Source organism: Barbatula barbatula (assembly GCF_947034865.1).
Source record: "Barbatula barbatula genome assembly, chromosome: 14".
NCBI classification, from domain to species: domain Eukaryota; kingdom Metazoa; phylum Chordata; class Actinopteri; order Cypriniformes; family Nemacheilidae; genus Barbatula; species Barbatula barbatula.
Window position 1 is genome coordinate 20,734,884 of NC_136777.1, and position 14,754 is coordinate 20,749,637.

A 14,754-nucleotide genomic window follows, 5' to 3' on the forward strand; every position below is an offset into this window, starting at 1 on the left:
AAAGAAACAAACAGTATCCGGTTGGAGCGGAACAACGGAATTAAACTCAAGAACAGTGTTTGGAAAAAAATTGCAAAAACCTTAGCTCCTTATACTGTATACGTTTTATTGCGCTTATGCTTTTTGGTGTCCATATGTTGTTTCAATTGCTTACATTGTTCACCTCATTTGTAAGTCGCTTTGGATAAAAGCGTCCTCTAAATGATTAAATGTAAATAAAAACATCCCATTAGAAAATAATTACATTTTCTGGTAGTTGGGGACATGGCATTGACGCCATTCGCATTTTGCGACTTTTGCGCGCACATTCATTATTTTAAATATCACGATGCGCCACATCGAGAGGAAAATATTTCAACTTTTAAGAATGGAGAACTAAGAAATAAGAACTCTTAAATTGTAATGTAAAGACAAAAGTTATTAATGTTATGTATTCCTGAAAAACAATATTAAGACGGTTCTTGAAAGATTTCTCAATATTTTGTCTTAGGAAAAATTAAGAAAATCCATATTCTTGAAACAAAAGCTGTCGCAAATATCATCTTAAAATAAAGACAGCCTCGCGGTTGTCTTGAATCTTAAAAGGTAAGATGTTTAATGCATATTTGGTGGTTTTACAAGTGACGTGTATTGTATTGAGCAATATTGTATTTGTCTTAAAAATAGTTTCGTGACTTCCGGCCCCCGGTCTCAGCGGCTAGCGTGGCCCATGGTTGCTTAGCAACGACAGATGCCAGAGAGCGCAAACTCCTTGGCGCTTTGGTAAAAAAGGAGAAAGCACTTTAGAAATGGAAATAACAAAATAACAAAGACGAAGGATCCTAGAACTGGCTTTGATCCAGTAGTTTTACCAAACTCAATAAGGTCTCAAGATGATATCTGGTGGATGAATAAAGTAAGTTCACACGGATCCACTAACAAAGCAACAGCAGGTTACATTTTCACCTCAGCTATGAGCGTGCTTTTCTTATGTCTGACAACCAAATGTCCCCTAATATATTTTGTCCCAACGGTATATTATTCAATCATTAAAAGGCTACAATTGTATTAAATGATTTAAAACGTGCATCTTTAAAATAAATATCAATTGGTTTGATTTTGATATAATATAATGCAATAATTTATACATATTGTTTAAATATGAATGGTCTCTGTGTCACAGAACAGCAACAGCAACTCTTTAACCTGTTAAAGCAAGACTTTAAACTGGTGCGTAACCTAGTTCTCTCAAAATGCATCAGTCCATTCCTAGAATGAGCAACAGAACAAAAACTACACCCATAATAAAATGAAACGAGTCATTATCTAGTTCAAAGGAACACATAACTTAACCACAAATTGTTGGCAACACGTGTAAACACAATGTCCAAGAACAACCTGTTTAGTTTGTTATATTTATATATATTAGTGATATTAAGAGGTGGCAAGTATGAGAGACTGTGCTCTTACGAGGCTTTGTGGGATGATTACATTTTGATTCAGGGTGACTCTTTTGGGATTTGTTTTATACATTATTTTGCTTTATGTTGAAGTTTTCCACCACATGATAAACATGATGGAGAATCGATAACAGAATATTGAGAAGTGATGCAGACAGCTTGCTTGAGTCAGGCCCAGATACAAACTCTTCTGGATTTACTCTAGTCTTTATATGTTGTCGTACCCTGGACACTTGTAAACAGTGGCCTCGCACAAATGACGTGTAAATATTTGTTAATTTGTGAAACAGCGGAGGGTCAGGGTCAAACCGCACCACTCATCCAACATGCAAAGCCAGCAGAATTTACGTTTCTGATTTTGGTGTCTCTTGATTTACAATCCACCACCAACTATGTGAACAACACTATAAAGCCTTCACCAAATCCTACTGTACAACAGTAAGAAGTCAAATTGTTTATCTGTCCCAATGTCAATTTGTAGTCCAACCTGAAGGCTGAAGGCACATTTACATGACAGTGATGTACGAAAAATATATTTTTTTTACTTTGTGATTTTTACAAATTTAGCCTACAAATGTTGATGAACATGATCCCCATTCACATCTGTGAATTATTTGACCAAATTAGCAATTAGACTTTAACAGCATAGTTTCACAAAAACGTAGTTTGTGTTATTTTAATGTCATATGAAAACTTTGAAAAAGTAACTTACCAACAGGTTGCAGCATCACGACTATAACATTTGTTCAGTTTGTTAAAGTGATAAAAAAATGACAATTCTTTCATCATTTATTCACCCTCTTGTCATTCTAAAACAGTTTTTTACGTCCGCATGACACGACAGAAAGGTATTATGAAGAATCTTGTTAACCGGCAACCATTCATTTGGATTAGTGTCCTTACAACAGAAGTGACTGGGTGCCGGCGCTGATCGGTGACCAACTTTCATTAAAATATATTCTTCTGTGTTCTGCAGAAGAAAGAAAGTCAGAAAGCTGAAGTATATTCTTTTCAAAAACAAAACAATGAAACGTTATACATGCAGAAGGGTCTGTTTCATTACTGCTCATGACCAACAGTGTTCCACCCCCAAACCCTTCTGTTAAACTCACTATGGCACAAATAGAAACTTTCAGAAGCTGAAAGGCCCAACTGACAATACTAATAAAGATGACAAAAGCAGCAGGAGAGAGCCTGGAAATGGGAGGTGGTGAGGAACTGGCTCTTTCCTGCTATAATCAGAAGTCAGAGGAGTTCCTGTCATTGTAGGAGCTCAAGGGCCATTTACCACACGCTGACACACAAACACGCACACACAGGCATTTGTTTTCACAAACATAAGCACAGCATTTACATTTATAACACTCGGGTTACTACTTTAATGACACAGATTCCAAGTAGACAAATGTTAGAGGAAAAGTGGCTCAGGGTAGAATACAAAACAGACACGCATGGCTAGGCACTGCCCGTTTGGCATTGATCTGCTCGCCGTGGGTCTTATTAAACATTTCTACATACAAAGGAGTGGAACTCGATAAATATTTGCCCTCTGTTATCTGTCTTTCTTATCTCTGCGGCGGTCTCAATACAGGCCCTTTATTTTCTAAATGACTTTACTGGTGGTGATAGCTTTTATCAAACACTCCATTGAAGTTACAGCAGTGTCTTATAAACCTGGCAAAAACAAACGGCTTTGAATGAGCAAACCCAGTTTGGGTGGCATATATGACCTGCAGTACTTGTTATTCATTGCAGTGAGTAGTCAGAGACATTAATAGACAATGATCTGAGACACATTTTGTTATGAACACATAATGCATAATATACGAACGTTATGAACTAAATGAGATTAAATATGAGAAAGTTCGCATTTCATCGTTTTAGAATTATAAGGTTCCATCTGACATAGAGTTATTCACATATTGTTGTTCTGTGAAAACGTATTTACATTATGCCGTGTTTGATTTTTTAAATGTTTGCGTTTTGGGACTTTTTTTAAGAAGAAAAAGGTTGTGTTCACAAAATCGAATTATAATTTGGTGATTTAAGGTTCCATCTGCAAGAGCCTATTGACACTTTGAATGCACACAAGAAGACCAATCAGGATCAGATTTCTTTGTCATGTGACCGGACTTCTCAGTGACGGGGAAATATCTGAGGAAACAAAACAATGTTTACAAACAATGTTTAAAAGAAACCTCAAGGTTGACAAGGTTTGTTGAGGAGATTAACTTTTTAAAATTTAATATAAAAAATGTTTACATAGTGCAGTTAATGCCAAATAGTCAACAACGTCAAGAGTCTTAATTACAACAATACACATTATTATGTTTTTTCAGCCATACTCATCTCTAAAAAGTAATTTCATCCGTCACACCTTCTGTGGATAAAACAACAATTCTGTGTTGCTTGAAAATGTATTGCTGTAATGAATATTTTGCAGTTGCGTTTGACCTTTTACAAAAAAAGTTGATATGGTACATCTGGAATACATTCAGGGTCTTTTTTATGTATAAAAGAGATTTGTTCCTCATATAATTTTTGCTTTATGAAATGCAAAACTTTAAAGCTCAATATCTCAAAACTACTCTGACCGCAGATGGAACCTTCTAATTCCAAGGTGACGATATATCAAGAGTAGGGATGTAACAATATTATCGATATCGTGTTGTCGCAATGGCAAAATTGTCACATGACTGTATGTATGAAATAAGGAAAGTTCGAAAAAAATATAAATGTTAGCATCGTCAAGTTCCATCTAATGCAATTATTTTGTTGAATAAAATGGATTTTTAGGTCATTTGACCCATCTCATACTATAACTCATACCTCTAAGTGACAATTATTAGAGGATAAAGGAGGACGCTTATGGCACGTTTCCAAGTCGTCATTGAAATATTTAGAAAAATATTGCACAGTAAACTTTATAGCTAGATATTATCGTATAGGGATATTTTGATATTGTTACAATCAAGAATGGTGATATATAATAGAGCTAAATTGAATTGAACAAAAATGTAATGTACATAAAGACAGATCTGCAGAATGCATTCAGAGTATGTGCGGGTCTTCCTTCAAGACACAAAACCAAACGTTCTTATCCTGTCCGGAGGAAACGCTCATTCTGTTCCGTTTATTTAAGACAATGCATTGTTATGCAAGTAGTCCGATAACCAAAGCTAGCAAACTGTCGTTTGATGTATCGTGTATTGTTTTAAATGTGTATACACTGAACAGTTCTGACACTACATGGAGATTACTACTATCTCAGACAACAGTCAACAGTCATTCAGCATAAAGGAGGAGCTGAAGTTCAGGGAAACCCCCACAGTTGCTTTCACAGACAGCTATACATGCAGGCACAACGTTGAACGGTTAAACTCAACCTCAGCATGCAGAAGCTGTTCAATGTTCATTTTTTTGATGAAAAAAAGTGTTGCATGTGTTCGTAACTCCAAGACCTGATATCAAGTTTGTTAAAAGAAAACCACATGTAGCACATTCAAATTATTTTTTCCAAAATTATTTTATTGGGAGAACTACAAAAATGTACAGTACAAAGTTAACAGTCTCACACGCAATTGTAGTGAACTGAACTCCCCGAAAACAAGCATGTTACAAGTCCTGTTGTTTTTGTCATTAAAAAACCCCATTACATTCAAAAAGCTTTACTTCTGATAAAGTAGTCAAAAAAGGTACATAGTGCGAATCCCCTGTACCTACTATGTACAAACTAAACGTGTTCCGACTCTTCCCCGTCCAGCAAGTTTGGAAGATTCAGACCATATCAGAGGAAAGCAAGAGAAAACGGTCAAAACAAATGCAAGGAAGAGGGAGCGATAGAAAAAAGAAATACAACTCAGATGGTCGCTATAAGTCTCTATATCTCTCCTGTGATAAGTGGTAACAACCTTCCAAGAAGTTTAAATTACAAACTACATTCATTTCCTCTTGTTGTAAAACAATAACATGAAAATACTTTATTTGGTTAATCATAAGGCAATGTAAGATGGTGAATCCCCAACAGGCACTAGGCAGTAATACTGGGGCATCGGACTGCTACATTCTCACGCACGTGGCTGGACTCACAGCCTGACTCTGTGCACTCTATATAAAAAAGGAAAACAAAATACTTTTTGGTTAATGGATTTACTTGGGATCTTTCAAATCTGATTTCCATGACAATTTAAGGCTAGTACACGTTTGGACGGTCCTCTGCCAACCACAGTTTATACATTCTACAGACATATCTAAAAGGACACGCCTTAAGGTTTTCCCAAAACATAGCAAAATGAACCCTTCCGAAAAGTAACATCCCACCGAACAGCAAATCACACAAACTCTTTTTTTTTTAATGAACGTAAACAAGGAAACAAAATTAATGAAATAAATATCACATACAATCTCTTAAATTAAGATTTTTTACTCAATTTACAATAAAATAAAGTGAAGTTACAAAAGAGACCAAACAACAAAAATATATATTACTGTGAAAAGGAACATACACTCCACTTTATGTAGATTAATAATGGCGATCATAATTTAAACATAATAAAAGAATATAGATCTATTGCTTCATCATACTTGATAAATACAGTATGGACACAATTAACAATGTAGCCTATACTTTTCACAAGATAAAATAAATAAGTTAAATAGTCCATAGCCAGCTTTTCTCACTGCTATGCAATCACTCGAATCAGCTAGAAAAAATAGATATATTCAACCATCAGCAGTGATTTCCCAACACGAGAGCTTCAACCTGCACGAACCGACCGAACCACTGGGTGGCGCTGTGAAACTGGTTAAACTGGAATGGAAGTTTCTGTGAGAAGCGCATACATACTGGTATACTTTTGTCAAGGCATATTCTTGGCAAGGATGGAGGAAAATCTGAAACCGCTCTGTCTTTCGCGTTCAAAACAAGTCTTTTGTACAAATCTGGAAAGTAATCGGTCCGGGAGAAGAAAAAAAATCGAGACCGAGAAAACTGCAGCACAGATATATCACCGGTGGAATGCATTCGGTTACAAAAATCACCTAATGCCATGTCGAGGGTCTGACAAATCCATCTCCCTTCGTATTAAAGTCTATTATTCAACTACACATCTAACGGGAGACTCGGAACATCCCTCCAAAGTTCACTAGAAAGAAAACAAAACGCTGCTTAGTCGTCAGAAATCGACAGCCTGCTGAAGATTGGCAAACGCCTCCCGCCGTCCAGACTGGGAGACTCGGAGCCGCTGAGACTTCCGGAGGAGCTGAGCGAGCCGCTGGCGTAGCTCTCCCGGTCTGAGATGCTGTCCGGCGGGCTGGGGGGAGAGTCGAACACCGGCGACTCTGACAGGGGGCGGAGGGACTGCAGGTGGCCGTACGGGGGAGAGGGAGGGCCGCCGCCGCCGCCCAAGTTGACCTGAAGGTTTCCGTAGTAAGCACCATTGGACTGGCCGGTGTAACCGTTTTGCGTGTGCACAGCCAGCGGGGCGAGCAGGGCTTTAAGGTCTTGCCCGGGAAAAGAGAAGGCACTGTTGCGAAGGCAACGGGTCACGGAGCTGGGCGATAGAACGTCTTCGTAAAAGTTCGCGGTGCAGCTGTTGGATGACGACGACGACGACGAGGGTGGCGGAGTGCGGGACGTGGGGCTATCGAGAAGGGGCGAGTCGAGTCCGTGATGGTGGCTGGAGAAACCCGAGAAACTGAGGCTGTGGTGGAGTTTGGGTCTGTCCCTGAAGGCTCCCGCCGTCTGCTGGTGACCGTAGCCGCACACAGACTCCCCCCGGGCGGCCTTGTTGGGCTCGCCCTGCGCGCTGTTGGCGTTGCTGGGCGCTGGTCGTCTTTCGTCGGCGTTATGAATGAAGTGGCAGCGCGGGCCGTACGGACAGAAACCGATGGTGTGGAAAGTGCGACAGGGCTCGGTCTTGTACTTCGGGTGGCGGGACAGGCTCCTCAGCTCGTGATAGCCGTGGGCGAACTGGCACTTTTCGCCGTATTTACACGAGCCGTTTTCCTCGAAGGGCCTGCAGAGCTCGGTCTTGTAGCGGGTGGAGTTGATCTGCGAGCCCGGCTTCTGCTGGAGCGCCTGCAGCTGCTGCTGCTGGCCGCGCTCAGCGCTCTCGCTGTAGGCGCGGTCGCGAAACTTGTTCTCCTTGTTCATGATGGCGGTGCTGGTGGTCTCCTTCATGTTGTTGTAGGAGGGGTACTTGTTGCCGTTCGTCATGCACTCCATGTTGCTGGTGGAGTTTCGGCGGAAAAATCCTGAAGTGTTGTAGGAGTTACAATTGTTGGTGATGCTGGAGGCTGTCACGGGGGCTCCGACTGCTTTCTTATCCAGCATACTGTTGATGTGAAGCGCGTTCATGTTGAGGCTCTTCTCCTGCTGTGGGGGAAACCAAAAGTTTTAATGCACACGCACCAAGAGCTAGAAGTACTCGCGCACGAAAACACGTTTGCAACGAAGTTTGAAAAGTTTCGACGCGTGCACACTTTAGGGAAGCGCGCCAGCTTCTTATATAAAACTTGCCTTTGCAAAATCCAACCAGAGATAAAAGTTTGCGGACGTTACAAAATAAAAAAATTACCTTATACAGCATGTCGATGTCGTAGAACGCGGACAGGATTGTTGCAGACATTTCTGTTTCAGGAGACAGTCGCGGATGATCTCTCATTTGAGGACCGACGTGGTTCCTTTAGATGCGACTGCGTTTAGTTTGCCACGGCTGAGTTCGAGCAAGAAAAATGCGCGATAGAAAACGCAAGTCTCAGATGAGGACCGAAACCGAGAAGGAAGGCTGAATTCCCCGTTTTGTTTTTTTGATCGGTCTTCTCCCGCCGTGCAGTGCCGAGCCAGAACAGTAAAGAGTCTGCTTTACTTTCCCCGCACATATAAGGGTCGGGACAGTGAGTAAAGGGGAGGAGCTCCGAAACTTACTGCAGAAAGTTACGAAGTCACGCCCTTCTTTTTCGAGTGTCGCGGGGCGTCTGCATCTGATTGGTCGCTTCTCGACCCCCCCCCCGGGTACGGAGCACAGGATTTGGCAGGGTGTTTTTAACATCGTTTTTGCAATATTATTTATTTACACAATAGTCGTTCAATTCTTAAAAAAAACATTTGAAATGCGTGTGCACGTTTTGCCGCAACATGCAATAGTAACACAATGTGAAACTCTTTGCTACAGAACGATATTTAGCAACAAATGATCAATAAAAAACATCCGATTTTGTTTTCTGAATAGTTGCGTCTTTGCGTCACAAAAATACATCACACGCCGTCTTGTTGACACTTGACGTGCACGAGCCGCGCGCCGATATTCAGTGTGATTGCGTAATCTAGGCCAAGAGGCCAAACTTTTCAATCGTGCCAGATCTGATACCATGGCACTGGCGACACTTTTTCTTCATATATGTCGTGAATTCAGGTTTGGTTGTTTTTGACACTCATCTCAAAAAGTCTCCCAAGCTGCCTGAATTTAGCTAGTTTTTTTAAAGATGCCTATACATTTATTTTGTGTATAGCCTACGTACATGCATCTGACGGTTGTTGCACTAAAAGGACGCGTGTGTTACACAGCAGTTTACTGAAACACAAGTACGAATCAAATCCTTTGAGAAACATGTTTTTCTGCTGTAGTGAAAGCTGTACAATGCTGCCCCCTAACGGTTTCAGTACTTATCGTCGAAAAGAAAGCATCGGGCGCCACCCACAGGCGAGATTCTATCTCGCTCGAATATAACCTGATGCATTTACTTTATACTGCCCTTTGTCCTGTCCTCTTATGGGACGTTTCAGCTTGTCCACTCGTATTCAAAATCATTTTTCAAGATGTCAAAGTGCATTTGTATATTATTAAAGGAGAAACTAATCCCAGTGAATGGGACAATACATGTGACCTTAAACACCCCGTGTGTGTGTGTATTGGAGGAAGGGGCTGTCAGCATTCCAAAACATTGCATCATTTTACAGTAAGAGGGGAACATTGCTCCCAAAGCCCTGAAGGCAGCCCAGCTGTCTACTGACTGAAGGGACACCAGACTGTTGTGTTCTGATTGCGTAACGCATGCAGGAGGGGCATACCAGATGATTTCCTTCTAAAAACTGAGTCGTGCATAAAAGATATGATAGCTCATAAATACCACATGCACGCGTGGTGTGAAAATGTGACATCAAACAGTTAAAAAGCAAAACTCACAAAGCACACACAGACACAAGAAAGTCCAAAGTGAGGGAAATGTATAAAAAACTTTATTTTGTGTAAAAACAAATATTGAGAAATTAAAACCGCATGATCATATGCCTACATTTTTGCATACGATGTAAGACGTGTCCACTTGCCTCAGAGTATCAAGAACACTTTGAGCGAGTGAGCTTCTCTCTTTCATCAGCATTATCCTGCCATACTCGATGGTGGCTGAAAACTGGGGGAACGGAGGGAGGGTTTTCATCGCACGTTCAGCAGTCAGGGCGTTGCTTTTTGCGACGGCTGATAATCGGTCCAGGTCCTCGGGGCTCACGCCAGGTGAGTGTGGCACACCTGGAAGGGCACAGAGGTGTCCATGCAACATCCGTGCCCATAACATAGGCTCCGCCCACAGGTTAAGATCTCCTTTCTCAAAGAGAAACTCTTCATCCTGGTATGAAAAAGAACAGACTTTTATTAATATCAAATTAGATGAAAATGTAAAACATGACTGTGGCCCTTCCGTGCAAACTTCTACATCTACACAATTTTTTTTAGAACTTTGCTTTAAAAAAAGAAAATCCCTACCAGGTCTGGCGACTCCACGCAACTTGAATCCAGTTGTTCATCCCCTAGTAGCCATCCTGTCAAGTTTACAATGCCAGCAGCGACCTGGTCCCACATCTGGAACAGCTGGCACAAAAGGGCCACCCCCGTCTCCAGGGCAACAGGAGGACAGACAGCACCCGTGGCAACAGCTGGGAATGTAGCACATCACATGAATGCGTTACACAGCTTCACAGACTTCGAATTTTACAAATAATCTCAACGTACAGGATTCTGCACAACGCATGTTATCTGCACTTGAAACAAAAACGAAACCTATCTATTTCACTGAGCCAGTGGTTTCTTTCATCTCCAAGGTATTACTGAGATCCCACAATGCAATCTGCCCTCAATCTGAGGCTGGAGTAACAGTGAGATTGATGCATTGCTTTCTTTTTGTTCTCACACAGTACGTTTCCATCTTCGTGTGGCACAGAACCCATCTGACAGAAACAAAACCGTAACTCATGAACGTAATGCGCACATGCGAAACCACAACGCGTCCTACGCATGCACCCAGGCATTCAGTCGCAATCTGGAGTCCTTTAAGCGACGATCGGGGAAGTTCAATCTAAGAATAGGGACATGAGATAAGTGTGAAAAGATCTAAGTGCGACGGCTTACAACACTAACGCTCATCCCTTTGTCTTTAATGACTCCAGTTGTTCATGCATCAAAGCAGTCGGTGCGAGACAACCGACTCGGTTTGTTTTGAACTCTGGTTTCTCTCTGTTGCCCCCTCCCCTTAACCAGAAGTTGACATGCAAATTACGCAAGTGACTTCAAAAGTCGCCAGGACCTGCTAGTCAAAACCAACCTCAATAAGAGAGGAAAGCGACACCTTGAAGGCCACCCTCCCCCTTGCTGAAGGAACGCTGGGAAAAGCAGAGCTGTGCAAGAACAAACGGATCGTCTTTCCATTAAGTAGAAGGCCACGACGCTGATGTCACGAGAACACAGAGACGTGTCGACTGGGTAGGGTGACATGGGCTTTTCTGCAAGTGACGGGTTGGGAAGGCCCGGCTTTTGGGTTCTGATGTCAGTGGTACTATTGAGCCCTGCAGGGTGAAAGGCATCAGGGCTTTGGTGCTGGACATCATTCAGGGTCGAACAAATAGACATCAGATATCAAGACGTAAAAGGAAACTCAAGCTACATTTCGTTTTGCCCCTTTTCTGCGGTTTCAAACTCAACACGGTTTCCCAATCTCTTGTGCGCTTACTCAACAGGATGTTGTTTTTATCTGCGAGAGCAAGCGTGCTTTCTGTAATGATGTTTTTTAAACAACTCTAAAAATGCAGTTATCCGGTTGTGATATAAATGCAAAAGCAGAACGTGACATCACCAATACGATCTCCAGTCCAAACTAAACAAGCAGAGATATTGGCTCTAGATGTGATGGCAGAAATCTTTGCGAGGTGTTTCGGGAAGGTTTGTCCGGGACAGACTGCCGTCTCCTTAATACGCAGTTGTGCTGGGATTCCAGAGGAAAGAAGAGGGCTGTTTCATTCCCGTAATCGATCTGTGGGAGTCGCGGGACTGGAACTAATTAAAAAAACGTTCTGAATAAAGAGAGCAAGAGGAGCTTTAGTGTGTGGCAAATCTGGGATGTGAGCGAGAGCAGCTGGGCAAGTGTCGAGTGTCGGTGGGAGGGCGAGCGGGAAGATGGGCTAGGTAATGAAAGGTGCGCTGGGATCAGAAGAGATGCACGAGTATGACCTCTAACTTCTTTACATTCCGTTACATATGTACCCATGATGCAACTGGGCAGTCAGTAGGAAAGGAGGAAGCTTGAATCGACCATGAATACAAATATAATTAATAATTGTTTGGTAACCGACTTTCTTCAAAATATCTTCTTTTATGTTCTGCAGTTTGAAGTTTGAAATGACATTTTTGTGTGAACTATCCCTTTAAACGGTGAAAAACACTGTTTATGTTTAGTCATTTTGTTAAAAGGACCATTTTCTTGGTACGGTCACCCATACGTGTTGGTAGAGATTTTCTTTTGTGAATGCGGGAGTGACCACACGTGCATCCGTGTGCGCTCTCTCGCACACATACGTGCATACTTGGACACACACCCAGAACAAGGTGCAAGAAGTCTGCGGGCAGGAAACGTCGGTGTGGGCGAGAGTGGTGTCAAGGTGTGAAAACACACAAACTTTACAGCTCTGACTTCCTTTAGACAACTATGAGAACCAATGCACCAAACAAACGCACGCACACGTGCAGGTGCAGGTTTCACACACCTTTCGAAAGAACACGAAACCATTTAGTTTGATATATCAAACCTACATTTTATTTCCTGCCGCGATTGTAAGCCTGGATGTTCAGTGGTATCAGATCCGACACATGTATGACAAAACACCAAAGGTTTTTGGTGTTCTTAAGATCAGTGTAACCTGTCTAACAGGAGTGTTACAGTATCACCCAGGTGTCTGCTGATGTAAAAGGCCTGGCACACGGTCACATGACCTAGAGATTGATGGGAAAAAGACTTTCCTCAATCTCCTTTAGCATTCTTCCTGTGTCAACACAACCGGCTACTTTTCAGCGGTTGTGGGTCTGAAAGTATTTCTCTCCGTGCGGATTTCAAAACATGCCTGAGAGTCGTAGTCTATGAATTAAAACTGGTTTAATGAATCACATCTCAAACTTTGAAGCTAACAAAGAAGCAGAACAAAAAACATAGTAAGATGTTCTACACTGGTCCGGAAGCACTTCCGGTTTCATTTATTTGTTATTTGTTTTCTTTTCTTACATACACAATAAAATAAATTTGAAATTGGTTATCAATATTAAAAAGCACTATACAAACAGGAAGTTCTTCTGGATCAGGGTTGTTTACATCATCTGACGAGGTCTATAGTGCTGTTTATGTATGGCATGGAGCATTGTGAATGACATCATCATAAACAACTATAGAATATAAAACTATCACAGGTACTGATTATAAATGCAATATTTTTAATTTCAAAGTCTGCAAAAAAAGTACATCTGCAAGTCATGCGAGCATCAGAAGACCGACTGGCATTAATGATGGAGCACCGCTGTGGTCAATTTGCACACTGCAAGTTTAATGGATCGACGCTCCACAAGACAGTTCAGACCTCTCGTAATCCATTACATAAATGACTAGAGGGCAACTGCTGCTAAACACATTACACGCACAAAGTTAGACATGAGCTGACTATGGTGAGAACGTCCTCAACATCAAACCACGCAAGCCAAGAGCAATGCCAACTGGTGTTATGCAAGCAATGTTTTGGTTTTGATGCGCTGAACGGATGTTGAAATGTTCTTGGATATAATATGGCGGAAAAATAAATCCATTTACATCTATTTAAAGTTTTTTAGTAAGTCAAAACAGCAAAGTACAGAGAATAAAATGTGTATAATGACATGAAGAGTTGATTCTTGTGTTAAAGGGATAGTTTTTACATCATTGATTCACTTTCTAGATATTCCAAACCTGTCAGTATTTAAAGAACAGAAGATATTTTAAAGAATGTTGGAAACTAGAGATGTAACAATATCAAAATCCCACTCTTCAATAATACCTCGATAAAAAGTCCACGGTATGAAATTTATTGGAATATTTAAAATGACAAATGATGACTTGGAAACCTGCCATAAGCATCCTCTTTTCTTTCTCCTCTCACCATAACTGTTGTTTAGACGTATGAGTTATATAATGACCTAAAAATCACTTTTATAATATAAAATAATTGCACCAGATGGACCTTGACAGAGGTAACATCGATTGTTTTTTCTAACAATCTCAATCGTTTCATACTGTCATGTGACCACGATAATATTGAGCTATTAGGATAACACGATATCCATAATATTTGATACCAAACAACACTGTCCCCCAATCGACTTGCACTGTATGGACATAAAACCACTGAGACATTTCTCAAAATATCTTCTTCTGTGCTTTAAATTATGCCGGAGTTTAAGAAAAGTGTCTCTGCAATTTCCCTGAAACAGGCGACATATTTCAAACTGGTGGGAGAGCAAAACTTGAACCCCCAAAAATCTGGAAAAGCGCAGAGCATTTTGGGCACAGTTATCCCATTGGAAATGCTTGAACACTCTTGAATCTCCCTGTGAGAATACAGCCCAAGTTCCTCTTAATGTGATTATCAGATATACCTCTCACCCCACTAAAAGCCTTGTTAAGTGATGCCGGGGGTTCTGATTTCCAACCTAATTTGTATTGAGATCAGGAATAAAAGTGTTTAACTGAATTTGTGCTTGGTCCACTGGACAAAGACTTTACTGTGATGGCGAGGAGAGAGAGAGACAAGAACAAGGCCAGAGTTACATCAGAACATGTGTCTGAACCGCTTCACCTTTCGACAAAAATCGGAAAGAGCAGACGGCAAATGCATGACTTATTTCAACATCAACATCCGAGGGTATAATCTACATGTATATAAAAGTGTATATTTCATATGCTGTGACTATCACGTTAAAGAGATAGTAAACCCAAGAATAAAAATTCATGTTATTCAAAACACAGAAGA

General features: G+C 41.1%; 2 protein-coding genes across 2 annotated transcripts in view; both read right to left on the reverse strand.

The window, feature by feature from the left end:
• Positions 1-4,943: 4,943 nt before the first annotated feature.
• Positions 4,944-8,400, reverse strand: LOC306903516 (mRNA decay activator protein ZFP36L2-like). Its single transcript, XM_079472765.1, has 2 exons — positions 8,018-8,400; positions 4,944-7,815 (listed from the first exon to the last, which is right to left on the reverse strand). Exons 1-2 carry the CDS (start codon positions 8,102-8,104, stop codon positions 6,607-6,609), a joined length of 1,296 nt encoding a protein of 431 aa, XP_079328891.1. The 5' UTR covers positions 8,105-8,400; the 3' UTR covers positions 4,944-6,606.
• A 1,250-nt stretch (positions 8,401-9,650) lies between these two features.
• The window catches only part of thada (THADA armadillo repeat containing), a 72,061-nt gene continuing 66,957 nt past the window's right edge, over positions 9,651-14,754 (reverse strand). The window contains exons 37-38 of the mRNA XM_079472320.1: positions 10,202-10,371; positions 9,651-10,064 (exon numbers count right to left, since the gene is read on the reverse strand). Coding sequence (XP_079328446.1) covers positions 9,723-10,064; positions 10,202-10,371 — 512 coding nt within the window. The 3' untranslated portion in view covers positions 9,651-9,722. The remainder of the gene's footprint in view (positions 10,065-10,201; positions 10,372-14,754) is intronic.

Coding starts and splice junctions, on each gene's coding strand:
- LOC306903516 (XM_079472765.1), bottom strand. CDS start 8,104: ATGAGAGATCATCCGCGACTGTCTCCTGAAACAGAAATGTCTGCAACA. Junction 7,816..8,017: donor ACATCGACATGCTGTATAAG/GTAATTTTTTTA, acceptor TTTCCCCCACAG/CAGGAGAAGAGCCTCAACAT.